Raw genomic sequence first — 14,966 nt, forward strand, 5'->3', positions numbered from 1 at the left:
ATTTATCCTCTTGTTTACAAAGTCATTTCATATCTCTTATTTTTTAAATTATCTTTTTAAAAGCAATCTTTTATTCTTTATTTAAAGTCTTAGCTTCTTGACTGTTTAATCTTTTTGGTTTTGTGGTTAATTGTTTTTGTGTCCTATTGAAAAACTCTTCGCTACTCCAAGGTCATGAGATGTTCTCCTATGTTTTCTTCTAAAAATTATACTGTTCTGCCTTTCACATTTAGATCTGCAGTACATCTGGAATTTATTTTTTGTATAAGAAGTGTGAGGTTGGGGTCAAGGTTCATTTTTTTTCCCATAGATTAAATATCCAGTTGATCCATTTACCTTTATTGAAAAGACTGTCTTTTTCATACTGTATTCAGGGTCGTGTTTGTCATAAATCAAGTGGCTAAATGTTAGTTTGTTCTTAGAATCTTATTTGTTCTACTTCTTTATCTTCTTCTTAATAGGCCTTGATATCTAGTTGTATAAATATTTTAGTTTTGTTGGTACACAAGATGTCTTGACTCTTTTTGGCCTTTTAAATTTTCATATAAAGTTTAGAATCAGGTTATCAATTTGTCCCCAGAAAACCTGCTGGGAGTTTTGTTAGTATTATATCTTGCACACCTTTTGTTAGATTTGTACCTAGGTATATGACATGTGCTGAGGTTATTGTAAGTTATATCTGTAGCACCACAGCTGTAGTTAGATTGTCAGTCTAACTAGAGTCAACAATGTCTTTAATACTGTATTTACTTAGCTGTATATAGAGATAGGGTAGGTATAAAATCTGTCTTCTCTAGATGCCCTGTTCGGTTCAGTCGCTCAGTTGTGTCCAACTCTTTGCAACCCCATGAATAGCAGCATGTCAGGCCTCCCTGTCCATCACCAACTCCCAGAGTTCACTCAGACTCACCTCCATCAAGTCAGTGATGCCATCCAGCCATATCATCCTCAGTCGTCCCCTTCTCCTCCTGCCCCCAGTCCCTCCCAGCATCAGAGTCTTTTCCAATGAGTCACCTCTTCACATGAGGTGGCCAAAGTACTGGAGTTTCAGCTTTAGCATCATTCCTTCCAAAGAAATCTGCTGATCTGCTGATTTCCTTCAGAATGGACTGGTTGGATCTCCTTGCAGTTCAAGGGACTCTCAAGAGTCTTCTCCAACAACACAGTTCAAAAGCATCAATTCTTCGGCGCTCAGCCTTCTTCACAGTCCAACTCTCACATCCATACATGACCACAGGAAAAACCATAGCCTTGACTAGACGGACCTTAGTCGGCAAAGTAATGCCTCTGCTTTTGAATATGCTATCTAGGTTGGTCATAACTTTTCTTCCAAGGGGTAAGCGTCTTTTAATTTCATGGCTGCACTCACCATCTGCAGTGATTTTGGAGCCCAGAAAAATAAAGTCTGACACTGTTTCCACTGTTTCCCCATCTATTTCCCATGAAGTGATGGGACCGGATGCCATGATCTCCGTTTTCTGAATGTTGACATTTAGGCCAACTTTTTCACTGTCCACTTTCACTTTCATCAAGAGGCTTTTTAGTTCCTCTTCACTTTCTGCCATAAGGGTGGTGTCATCTGCATATCTGAGGTTATTGATATTTCTCCCGGCAATCTTGATACCAGCTTGTGTTTCTTCCAGTCCAGCATTTCTCATGATGTACTCTGCATATAAGTTAAATAAGCAGGGTGACAATGTACAGCCTTGACGTACTCCTTTTCCTAATTGGAACCAGTCTCTTGTTCCATGTCCAGTTCTAACTGCTTCTTCCTGACCTGCATACAGATTTCTTAAGAGGCAGGTTAGGTGGTCTGGTATTCCCATCTCTTGAAGAATTCTCCACAGTTTATTGTGATCCACACAGTCAAAGGCTTTGGCATAGTCAATAAAGCAGAAATAGATGTTTTTCTGGAACTCTCTTGCTTTTTCCATGATCCAGCGGATGTTGGCAATTGGTTCCTCTGCCTTTTCTAAAACCAACTTGAACGTCAGGGAGTTCACGGTTCACGTATTGCTGAAGCCTGGCTTGGAGAATTTTGAGCATTACTTTACTAGCATGTGAGATGAGTGCAATTGTGCAGTAGTTTGAGCATTCTTTGGCATTGCCTTTCTTTGAAATTGGAATGAAAACTGACCTTTTCCAGTCCTGTGGCCACTGCTGAGTCTTCCAAATTTGCTGGCATATTGAGTGCAGCACTTTCACAGCATCATCTTTCAGGATTTGAAATAGCTCAACTGGAATTCCATCACCTCCACTAGCTTTGTTCATAGTGATGCTTCCTAAGGCCCACTTGACTTCACATTCCAGGATGTCTGGCTCTAGATTAGTGATCACACCATCATGATTATCTGTGTCGTGAAGATCTTTTTTGTACAGTTCTTCCATGTATTCTTGCCATCTCTTCTTAATATCTTCTGCTTCTGTTAGGTCCAGACCATTTCTGTCCTTTATTGAGCCCATCTTTGCATGAAATGTTCCCTTGGTATCTCTAATTTTCTTGAAGAGATCTCTAGTCTTTCCCATTCTGTTCTTTTCCTCTATCTCTTTGCATTGATCGCTGAAGGCTTTCTTATCTCTTCTTGCTATTCTTTGGAACTCTGCATTCAGATGCTTATACCTTTCCTTTTCTCCTTTGCTTTTCACCTCTCTTCTTTTCACAGCTATTTGTAAGGCCTCCCCAGACAGCCATTTTGCTTTTTTGCATTTCTTTTCCATGGGGATGGTCTTGATCCCTGTCTCCCGTACAGTGTCACGAACCTCATTCCATAGTTCATCAGCCACTCTATCTATCAGATCTAGTCCCTTAAACCTATTTCTCACTTCCACTGTATAATCATAAGGGATTTGATTTAGGTCATACCTGAATGGTCTAGCGGTTTTCCCTACTTTCTTCAATTTGAGTCTGATTTTGGCAGTAAGGAGTTCATGATCTGAGCCACAGTCAGCTCCTGGTCTTGTTTTTGTTGACTGTATAGAGCTTCTCCATCTTTGGCTGCAAAGAATATAATCAATCTGATTTCGGTGTTGACCATCCATGTGTAGAGTCTTCTCTTGTGTTGTTGGAAGGTGTTTGCTCTGACCAGTGCATTTTGTTGGCAAAACTCTGTATTAGTCTTTGCCCTGCTTCATTCCGCATTCCAAGGCCAAGTTTGCCTGTTACTCCAGGTGTTTCTTGACTTCCTACTTTTGCATTCCAGTCCTCTATAATGAAAAGGACATCTTTTTTGGGTGTTAGTTCTAAAAGGTCTTGTAGGTCTTCATAAAACCGTTCAACTTCAGTTTCTTCAGCGTTACTGGTTGGGGCATAGACTTGGATAACTGTGATATTGAATGGTTTGCCTTGGAGACGAACAGAGATCATTCTGTCATTTTTGAGATTGCATCCAAGTACTGCATTTTGGACTCTTTTGTTGACCATGATGGCTACTCCATTTCTTCTGAGGGATTCCTGCCCGCAGTAGTAGATATAATGGTCATCTGAGTTAAATTCACCCATTCCAGTCCATTTTAGTTCTCTGATTCCTAGAATGTCGACGTTCACTCTTGCCATCTCTTGTTTGACCACTTCCAATTTGCCTTGATTCATGGACCTGACATTCCAGGTTCCTGTGCAATATTGCTCTTTACAGCATCGGATCTTGCTTCTATCACCAGTCACATCCACAGCTGGGTATTGTTTTTGCTTTGGCTCCATCCCTTCATTCTTTCTGGAGTTATTTCTCCACTGATCTCCAGTAGCATATTGGGCACCTACTGACCTGGGGAACTCCTCTTTCAGTATCCTATCGTTTTGCCTTTTCATACTGTTCATGGGGTTCTCAAGGCAAGAATACTGGATGCCCAGTTGTACTCAAATACACAGTCAAGTAGAAAGAAAGAATTCATCAGGAGTACAGACAAAAAAGGAAGTCACATAGAAAAAATTCAGACTAGCTTTAAACTTCTTCATAGTAATATTCAGTCTGGAAGACAGTATAATAGTACTTCCAACTTTTGAAAAAAAGACCCCAAAAGTTTATAACTAAGTTATCTTTTGAGTATAAAGGCAAAAGACAATATTCTCAAGCACTTAGGAAGTCAAGGAATACAGTACCTATAAATCCTTGAAGAAACTTCATGAAGATGAATGATGAAATCTAAACAAGTAAAATGTTTTTTTTTATAAAGGCAAATGGAGCACTCTTTCAGAAGCATTGGTATAAGCTGCTTTTTCCAACTCAATTTTTGCTGTTATCTTTGAGGTTTATTCTGAGGTACTTTTGCTTTTTACCTTGAGAATTTAGATCCTCTAGTGGATGTTCTGGTTGAAAATTTCTTAGTTTCATTTGTTTGAAAGTATCTTTATTTTGCTTCAATTTCTGTAAGAATTTTTTGTTGAGAAAATTATTTTCCTTTAGCACCTTTTAAGTATCTCTCCATCATCTTTCTAAGAAGTCACCTGCTTTATTTTTGCTAAAGGCTAACTGTGTATCTTTAAGTGCATGTCTGTGCTTGCTCACTCAGTGGTGTCCAGCTCTTTGTGACCCCACCGACTGTAGCCCACCGGGCTCCTCTGCCCCTGGGAGTTTCTAAACAAGGGTACTGCAGTGACTTGCCATTTCCTTCTCCAGAGGATCTTCCCAACCGAGGGACCGAACCCATGTCTCTTGCGTCTTCTGCATTGGCAGGCAAAATCTGTAGCACTGAGCCACCTCCTTTTAATTTAAATTAATATTGATTAATCTCATTATCTTCTTGTGCTTTTCTTTTCCTATAGGGAATACAGTGAGTAACCTGATTATGATTTTACCTCCAATTTTTGGTGCGATGCAGAGTGTTAGAAGTGGACTGGAAAAGCGGTACACTGCTTCCTATTTAGCACTCACAGGTATGTACAACACTTCATCTAAGAATGATGTAAAAAAATGTACAGTATTCAGACAGTCGGTTTTTCTTATTCATTCCTAAAATTGTTTCTTGATTTTGTGTTGTTTATTATACAACCTGAGGATATTCTGAAAGTTCTGAATTAAATTACACAAATCTTGCCAGTATTTGAACTATATTTTGAGTAAATTAAAAAAAAAATGACAAGATATTTCAAGCATCCAGAAAAGAACAAGGATAATATAGCAAATATACCTATGTATCCTACCATCCTGCTTTGTCAGATCTTAATATTTTGCAATATTTGTTTCAGATTTTACTTTTTCCTTTTTAAAGAAATAAACTTACAGAGTTAATGCTCCGTTTGTACTCCTGCCTGATTTTATTCCCGTCTTCCTCCCTGCTCACCCTGCTAGAGTTATAAAACTTTTTCTAAAGACTATTCTATTGTATCTAACTTTTTACAGCTTATTGCTGTTCTTCTACTTGTCTATGAGACAGGGACTGCATCTTAATTATATTTGTATACTGATTGTCTGGCAAGTTAGTGGTCCTCAATAAATGTGACATGGAAGATAAGTCAACTTTATCAGAGTCTAAGATGGGAAAATCATTCTTTCATGTTGTTGCATTATCATCATAAAAACAAAACTAGCAAAGAAAGTAGGTTCTAGTCTGTTTTTTATATAACTTTCTAAGCTAAACAGTTTCTTTTGTTTTAATTCAAGGTGGATGTTATTTACACAATAATATTTATCTAATTACCACAAAACTGTAAGATATAGTGTATCATATCTGATTCTATATAATTATATTTGTCACTGTGTATGAGAGAGTTTTTCCAATAGTCATGTATGGATGTGAGAGATGGACTTTAAAGAAAGCTGAGAGCCGAAGAATCGATGCTTTTGAATTGTGGTGTTGGGAGAAGACTCTTGAGAGTCCCTTGGACTGCAAGAAGATCCAACCAGTCCATCCTAAAGGAAATCAGTCCTGACTTTTCACTGGAAGGACTGATGCTGAAGCTGAAATTCCAATACTTTGGCCACCTCATGAGAAGAACTGACTCATTGGAAAAGACCCTGATGCTGGGAAAGATTGAAGGTGGGAGAAGGGGATGACAGAGGATGAGACAGTTGGATGGCATCATCAACTCAATGGACATGAATTTGGGTAAACTCCTGGAGTTGGTGATGGACAGGGAATCCTGGTGTGCTGCAGTCCATGGGGTCACAAAGAGTGGACACAACTGAGCAACTGAACTGAACTGATGAGAGAGTTTAATTTTTGTATCTCATATATGTGGTGTTTTGAGAAAGTTACTTGATTGATCTTCAGTAGGAAGACTTATTCACAAACTTAACCCTTTGCTTTATTTCCTGGGGTGTTTTAAGAATGTTTGTAAAATACTGACAAATCACAATCGGTAATAACAGAATAAAAAGATTTGAGGGACTTCCAAGTTGCCCTAGAATAATACTGACCTTCTCAGAATTTGTCCTCTCATCCTTGTAGACAACTATACAGATTAAGAAGGAAAGTAAATAAGCCACTCTTAGCTCACACTTTCGGAGAAGGCAATGGCACCCTACTCCAGTACTCTTGCCTGGAAAATCCCATGGACAGAGGAGCCTGGTAGGCTGCAGTCCTTGGGGTCGCTGAGAGTTGGACATGACTCAGTGACTTCACTTTCACGCATTGGAGAAGGAAATGGCAACCCATTCCAGTGTTCTTCCCTGGAGAATCCCAGGGACGGCAGAGCCTGGTGGGCTGCCATCTATGGGGTCGCACGGAGTCAGACATGACTAAAGAAGTGACTTAGCAGCAGCAGCAGCTCACACTTTCAGTCTTCCTACTGCTAAGTCACTTCAGTCATGTCCAACTCTGTGCGACCCCATAGACAGCAGCCTACCAGGCTCCCCCATCCCTGTGATTCTCCAGGCAAGAACACTAGAGTGGGTTGCCATTTCCTTCTCCAATACGTGAAATTGAAAAGTGAAAGTGAAGTCACTCAGTTGTGTCTGACACTCCGTGACCCCATGGACTGCAGCCTACCAGGCTCCTCTGCCCATGGGATTTTCCAGGCAAGAGTACTGGAGTGGGGTGCCAAAGAATACTATGAGCTTCAAATAATTTTTAAACAAGAAATAAATATCAAATTCTAACAGAACTGTCTTTAATGTTTTAGACTTTGGGAGGTTTGAAAAACTATGTGGAAAAGAGGAGAGAAGAGTTGAGGACTTAATCTGACAAAACACCAAGAGAAAGGGAAAGCTTCATGATAAATGCAAAACTTCTGAAAACATTCTAAGACCTGGTAAATCATAGTAGTGGCAAGTACACAGTAAAAGACTTGAAAGTATGCAAGGTCTCATGTGGCAGTTTTGAAAAGGTATTGCTTCTGGGAAAGAAGTAACTAGAAAGAGGGAAGATAGCCTTTGGAGATGTGTTGGAAAAGAATGAAGTTAGAGGCAGGAATTAAGATCCTACTGAAACAAAACAGCTAAAATATAGTAGACCCTTCTCCCTGCTTGGCCCTCCCCCCCTGCCCCCAAAACAAACAAATATATATGGAAAGGGAATGTAACCTTCTTTATTCAGAAGGGGGCAGTCTCAAACTAGGAATCTTTTAAGCCACCCCAAACCTTCACTCTTTCCACAAAATAGACCCCACCAAAGTCAGTCTGCATCTATGCAGTTACTGTAATAAGAAAACAGGAAATGAGAATCAATATCTTTTGATTCGTGGTTATTCTTTTCCCACTGCTGCTGCTGCTGCTGCTGCTAAGTCACTTCAGTTGTGTCCGACTCTGTGCGACCCCATAGACGGCAGCCCACCAGGCTCCGCCGCCCCTGGGATTCTCCAGGCAAGAACACTGGAATGGGTTCCCATTTCCTTCTCCAATGCATGAAAGTGAAAAGTGAAAGGAAAGTCGCTCAGTCGTGTCCAACTCTCAGCGACCCCATGGACTGCAGTCTACTAGGCTCCTCCGTCCATGGGATTTTCCAGGCAAGAGTACCGGAGTGGGGTGCCGTACTAATTATAAAGCAGAAAGAAACTGCAGCACAATATTCCTAACTGAATTAGCCTCAAACCAAAAAATAGATAAAAATTTAAAAACTAATAACACCAATAAAAATTAATTAAAAAATATTAACAGAAATAGCTTCCTCTCCTCCCAAAAGAAATAAAATTAAATTGATTAAACTTAGGAAAGAAATGAATCCTGAATTACAATGTGTTGAGTATTTAATAAAGACTGTTTAAGAAAGGAAAAAGAAAGAGACACACAGCAAGAGAATGAAAATGAGATAAAGAAATAAAGAGTGAGAGAAAAAGTGATTGAAATGGAAGACAGGCAAAGAAGATTCAATATAATTGTAATTAAAGTTCCTGAAAAAGGAAAATAAAACAATGATACAGATCTTATATTTAAAACTATAGTTTTAAAATTAATTAGAAAAATGACTTTTTGAAAATGGAAGAAGACCTGACTCTAGATTTTGAAAGGTGCATTTTTGTATTGTAAAACTGACTCGGAATGGTCACTCTGAAAAAGACTAGTAAAATTACTGGATTTTAAAAATGAAAAAAAAAAAATAATTCTCACAGCTCTAGGGAAAAAGACCAGATTACTCATAAGGGCAAGAAAATTAGGCTGGCACTAGACCTCAGCAACATAAAAAAGAAAAGCATCAGTGTGACTGCATTTTTAGGGCAAACCAAGGATTTTATATTCTAACCAAATTGTTTTTCAGATATCCAGGTTGTGGAAAAACAGTTTTAAACATACAAGTACTCATTGAAAACTACACACGTGACTCCTTCCAGATGAATCCATGAGTATTGCTCTGTCTAATTTAGTAGCTGCTAGCCACATGTGGCAGTTTAAATTTAAATAAATGAAAGTTAAATAAAATGTAAATTTCAGTTCCTCCATCACATTAGCCATGTTTCAAGTGCTCAGTACCCAAATGTGGCTTATGGCTGCCACGTTGGGCAGTGCAGACATAGAACATCACCTTCAGTACAGAAAGCTCTACTGACTGCATTGTCTGGAGAATTATGTTCATTCAACTAGGAGAAAACTAGGCAGACTTGGGCAAATGTCTGATAATGAACTTTTAATACATTTAACTATAAATCTAAGATTAAAACAATGATAGGATAAGGACTGAAGAATAGTGTATGGACATTATATGGTCTAGTTAAATAGAATAACAGAAGATTTTAATATGCCGCAATTAGGTACAAGACAAATGGGGTGAACAAAATATATCAACCAATATCTGGAAGACCTAAAGAGCATAACCAATAAAATAGATCTTATGGCTTTATTGACTATGCCAAAGCCTTTGACTGTGTGGATCACATAAACTGTGGAAAATTCTGAAAGATGTGGGAATACCAGACCGCCTGACCTGCCTCTTGAGAAATCTGTGTGCAGGTCAGGAAGCAACAGTTAGAACTGGACATGGAACAACAGACTGGTTTCAAATAGGAAAAGGAGTACGTCAAGGCTGTATATTGTCACCCTGCTTATTTAACTTATATGCAGAATACATCATGAGAAATGCTGGACTGGAAGAAACACAAGCTGGTATCAAGATTGCCGGGAGAAATGTCAATAACCTCAGATATGCAGATGACACCACCCTTATGGCAGAAAGTGAAGAGGAACTAAAAAGCCTCTTGATGAAAGTGAAAGAGGAGAGTGAAAAAGTTGGCTTAAAGCTCAACATTCAGAAAACGAAGATCATGGGATCCAGTCCCATCACTTCATGGGAAATAGATGGGGAAACTGGAAACAGTGTCAGACTTTATTTTTCTGGGCTCCAAAATCACTGCAGATGGTGACTGCAGCCATGAAATTAAAAGATGCTTACTCCTTGGAAGGAAAGTTATGACCCAGCTAGATAGCATATTCAAAAGCAGAGACATTACTTTGCCAACTAAGGTCCACCACAGAGACATTACTTTGCCGACTAAGGTCCGTCTAGTCAAGGCTATGGTTTTTCCAGTGGTCATGTATGGATGTGAGAGTTGGACTGTGAAGAAAGCTGAGCGCCGAAGAATTGATGCTTTTGAACTGTGGTGTTGGAGAAGACTCTTGAGAGTCCCTTGAACTGCAAGGAGATCCAACCAGTCCATTCTGAAGGAGATCAGCCCTGGGATTTCTTTGGAAGGAATGATGCTAAAGCTGAAACTCCAGTACTTTGGCCACCTCATGCGAAGAGGCGACTCATTGGAAAAGACTCTGATGCTGGGAGGGATTAGGGGCAGGAGGAGAAGGGGATGACAGAGGATGAGATGGCTGGATGGCATCATTGACTTGATGGACGTGAGTCTGAGTGAACTCTGGGAGATGGTGATGGACAGGGAGGCCTGGCGTGCTGCGATTCATGGGGTTGCAAAGAGTTGGACACGACTGAGCAACTGAACTGAACTGAGTATCTTAACATAGCAGTGTGTATACAATTTATAAATAAATACACATATATGGAGTTCCTAAACAATTTTTTTTGCTATCAAAGTTAGGAAACTACTCCTGTAAACATTTTCCTGCCTTGTAACCACAGTGATATTTTTTTAATACAAAAGTTAGTCCTGTTAATCTGTGTGTACTTATGTATTCATGTATGTGAATGTAGTTTTTCAACAACTTTGTGTTTAGAATGAAGTTCAAATCATAGCATGACTTTAAAAGCTCTTCTCAGTTTACTGCCTGCAAATCATGGCAATCTTCTCACTTGATGCAACAATGTTTATAGTTGAAGCCAAGCTCTTTTACTTCTTTAAGTGCATTGTCATTCCTTTATGTTGAATGATCCTTCTACATAGAATGATCTCATTTTAAAAAGTTCTTTTCACCTATTTAACTCCATGTGTTACTTCCCCTGGTATCCCTCTTCTGACTCACTAGACAAGGTAGTAACCCCCTGCGTAGACTCCCTTAGCTTTGAAATGGCCTCTCTCATATTTTTAGTGGCTTCCTAACAGTTCTTAGGACAGGAAACATATATCTCTTATTCACTCCTTTATCCCAATGGAAATGCTTGGTATGTTGGTAAGTGTTAGTTGCTCAGTCGTGCCCAACTCTTTGTGACCCCATGGACTGCAGCCCACCAGGCTGCTCTGTCCATGAGATTTTCCAGGCAAGGATACTGGAGTGGGTTGCCATCTCCTTCTCCAGGGGATCTTCCCAACCCAGGGATCGAACCCAGGTCTCCTGCACTGCAGGCAGATTTCTTTACTAACTGAGCTACAACTGCCATTGAATGTTGGTAGTTCAGTTTAATTGAGTTCAGTCGCTCATTCATGTCCGACCCTTTGTGACCCCATGGGCTGCAATATGCCAGGCTTTCCCTGTCCATCACCAACTGCCAGAGCTTGCTGAAACTCATGTCCATTGAGTCAGTGGTGCCATCCAGCCATCTCATCCTCTTGTCCCCTTCTCCGCCTGCCTTCAATCTTTCCCAGCATTAGGGTCTTTTCCAGTGAGTCAGTTCTTCCCATCAGGTGGCCAACGTATGGAGCTTCAGCTTCAGCATCCGTCCTTTCAGTGAATATTCAGGGTTGATTTCCTTTAGGATTGACTGGTTTGATCTCCTTGCAAGGGACTCTCAAGAGTCTTCTCCAACACCACAGTTCAAAATCAGTTCTTCAGCTCTCAGCTTTCTTAATGTTCCAACTCTCACATCCATACATGACTATTGGAAAAACCATAGCTTTGACTGGATGGACCTGTGTTGGCAAAGTAATGTCTCTGCTTTTTCGTATGGTCTCTAGGTTGGTCATAACTTTTCTTCCAAGGAGCAAATGTCTTTTAATTTCATGGTTGCAGTCACCATCTTCAGTGATTTTGGAGCCCAAGAAAAGAAAGTCTGTCATTGTTTCAACTGTTTCCCCATCTATTTGCCATGAAGTGCTAGGGCCAGATGCCATGATCTTAGTTTTCTGAATTTTCTGAGATTTAAGCCAACTTTTTTACTCTCCGCTTTTACTTTCATCAAGAGGCTCTTTAGTTCCTCTTCATTTTCTGCCATAAGGGTGGTGTCATCTGCATATATGAAGTTATTGATATTTCTCCTGGCAATCTTGATTCCAACTTGTGCTTCATCTAGCCCTGGCATTTCACATGATGTACTCTGCATATAAGTTAAATAAGCAGGGTGACAATATACAGCCTTGATGTGCTACTCCTTTCCCAGTTTGGAACCAGTCCATTGTTCCATGTCCTGTTCTAATTGTTGCTTCTTGACCTGCATACAGATTTCTCAGGAGGCAGGTAAGGTGGTCTGGTATTCACATCTCCTCTACTAGCTTTGGTCGTAGTGATGCTTCCTAAGACCCACTGATTTTGCACTCCAAGATGTCTGATTTTGGTATTGTCCATCTGGTGATGTCTATATGTAGAGTTGTCTCTTGTGTTGTTGAGAAAGGGTGTTTGCTATGACCAGTGTGTTCTCTTGGCAAAAATCTGTTAGCCTTTGCCCTGCTTCCTTTTGTACTCCAAGGCTAAACTTGCCTGTTATTCCAGGTACCTCTTGACTTCCTACTTTTGCATTCCAGCCCCCTTATGTCAGGATATCTTTTTTGGTGTTCTGGAAGGTCTTGTAGAACTGTTCCACGTCAGCTTCTTTGGCATTAGTGGTTGGGGCATACACTTGGATTACTGTGATATTGAATGGTTTGCCTTGGAAACAAACAGAGATCATTCTGTTATTTTTGAGATTGCACCCAAGAACTGCATTTCGGACTGTTTTGTTGACTATGAGGGCTACTCCATTTCTTCTAAGGGATTCTTGCCTACAGTAGTAAATATAATGGTCATCTGAATTAAATATGCCCATTCTGGTCCATTTTAGTTCATTGATTCCTAAAATATCAATGTTCACTCTTGCCATCTCCTTTTTGACCACTTCCAATTTACCTTGACTCATGGACCTAACATTCCAGGTTCCTATACAATATTGTTCTTTACAACATTGGACTTTACTTCCATTACCAGTCACATCCACATCTGGGTGTTGTTTTCACTTTGGCTCCATCTCTTTATTTTTTCTGGAGTTATTTCTCCACTGATCTCCAGGAGCATATTGGGCACCTACCGACCTGGGAAGTTCATTTTTCAGTGTCCTATCTTTTTGCCTTTTGATGCTGTTCATGGGGTTCTCAAGGCAAGAATACTGAAGTGGTTTGCCATTCCCTTCTCCAGTGGCCCACGTTTTGTCAGAACTCTCCACCGTGACCCATTCATTTTGGCTGGCCCTACCAGCATGGCACCTAGTTTCACTGAGTTAGATAAGGCTGTGATCCATGGAACATTAAGTGCCCAGTAAATATTTGTTGAAAAGGAACTGAGGTTTTGAAGCAACGGGAACTTTCATTCATTGCTGGTAGGGATGCAGAATGGCACAGCCACTTTGAAGCAGTTTGGCAGTTTCTCACAAGAAATACTCTCACCATATAATCGAATTTTCCCTGGCATTTACCCGATAGAGATGAAAACTGTTGTTTACACAGAAACCTGCACACAGATAGCAGGTTTATTCATAAAGCCATACCTGAAAGGAGCTAATCTGCCCTTTAATAGGTGAATGGAGAAATAAACTGCGGGACCTCCAGACAATGGAATATTATTCAGCGCTAGAAAGAACTGTGCTATATAAATAAGGCCATGGACAGCCATGGAAGAACCATAAATGCATATTACTAAGTGAAAAGCCAGTCTGAAAAGGCTACTTACTGTATGAGTCCAACTGTATGACAGTTTGGAAAAGGCAAAACTGTAGACAGTAGAGAGATCAGTGGAGTAGAGATCAGTAGAAAGATCTCTTGCCTGGAGAGACCCATGGGCAGAGGGGCCTGGCGGACTATAGTCCATGGGGTTGCAAAGAGTCAGACATGACTGAGCATGCACACACACATGTGAATTGCATCTCAATAAAGCCAATACATTTTAGCAAAAATTGGTGGTTTGCTTTATAGTGGCAAAATACAAAATATTGTAAGGAGAAAGGTGATATTCTATTTCTTTGCACTCTAAATGGAGTTTCGAAAGGGAATAAACTGTAGCAGTTTTTTAAAAGATCAGGCTTTAATGTGATATAGTAAACAGTGACAAGAGAATATTTGGAAACGTTTGGATAAAAACAGCCCTTGAGTGAGACATAGATTAAGTGGCCAGTCTGCCTTTCAGGATAAACAGTCATTCACCTCATTTTTATCTTTTTACTTTATAATATATTGTATGAGTTTAAATAGCTCACAAGGTTTGGTTTTTTTCTCCTGCCATTAATTTATCTAATTTTCTGGTTTCTCCTTTGAAAAAGGACAGCCACCATCCCACTTCCTCATTTCCTTAGTAAGATGAGTTCAGTAACTCTTTACTTCTCTCATCTTCTTTTGAGCACTAAAAAAATGTGATAATATCAGTACTGATTTTTTTTTAACCAAGAGTAACAAAGGGTTTGAAATCTTTCTCTCATGGCTTTGTTCAAATGATTTGATAACATCCACATTTACTGTGTTTGTTGGGCTAACTGTTATATCCTTGAGACAGACTCCTCTGGCATCATTCTTGCCTTCTCTGGCTTCCTTCGTAAGTCTCATCTTCTGTGCTCCTATGGTAGAGTGTGTGTGTGTGTGTGTGTGTGTGTGTGTTACTCTCAGTCGTGTCCAACTCTTCCCAAGGACTGTGCTCCTATGGCAGTGTGTAGTGTGTGTATTGCTCTCAGTCATGTCCGACTCTTCCCAAGGACTGTGCTCCTATGGCAGTGTGTAGTGTGTGTGTGTGTGTGTGTGTTGCTCTCAGTCATGTCCAGCTATTCCCAAGGACCGTGCTCCTATGGTAGTGTGTAGTGTGTGTGTGTATGTGTGTTGCTCTCAGTTGTGTCCAACTCTTCCCAAGGACCGTGCTTCTACAGTAGTGTAGTGTGTGTGTTGCTCTCAGTTGTGTCCAACTCTTCCCAAGGACCGTGCTTCTACAGTAGTGTCGTGTGTGTGTTGCTCTCAGTCATGTCCAACTATTCCCAAGGACCGTGCTCCTATGGTAGTGTGTAGTGTGTGTGTGTATGTGTATGTGTGTTGCTCT

At 40.1% G+C, this 14,966-nt stretch overlaps 1 protein-coding gene across 2 annotated transcripts in view; it reads left to right on the forward strand.

Annotated features, from left to right (window-relative positions):
• The window catches only part of ACER3 (alkaline ceramidase 3), a 144,576-nt gene that overhangs the window by 51,649 nt on the left and 77,961 nt on the right, over window positions 1-14,966 (forward strand). The window contains exon 2 of one of the 2 annotated variants that reach the window (XM_068988722.1): window positions 4,760-4,870. The exons of the other annotated variant lie outside the window; for it this stretch is intronic. Within the exon in view, the coding sequence (XP_068844823.1) occupies window positions 4,760-4,870 (111 nt within the window). The remainder of the gene's footprint in view (window positions 1-4,759; window positions 4,871-14,966) is intronic. 2 annotated transcript variants of the gene reach the window in all.

Source organism: Capricornis sumatraensis, chromosome 16 (assembly GCF_032405125.1).
Source record: "Capricornis sumatraensis isolate serow.1 chromosome 16, serow.2, whole genome shotgun sequence".
Classification (NCBI taxonomy): domain Eukaryota; kingdom Metazoa; phylum Chordata; class Mammalia; order Artiodactyla; family Bovidae; genus Capricornis; species Capricornis sumatraensis.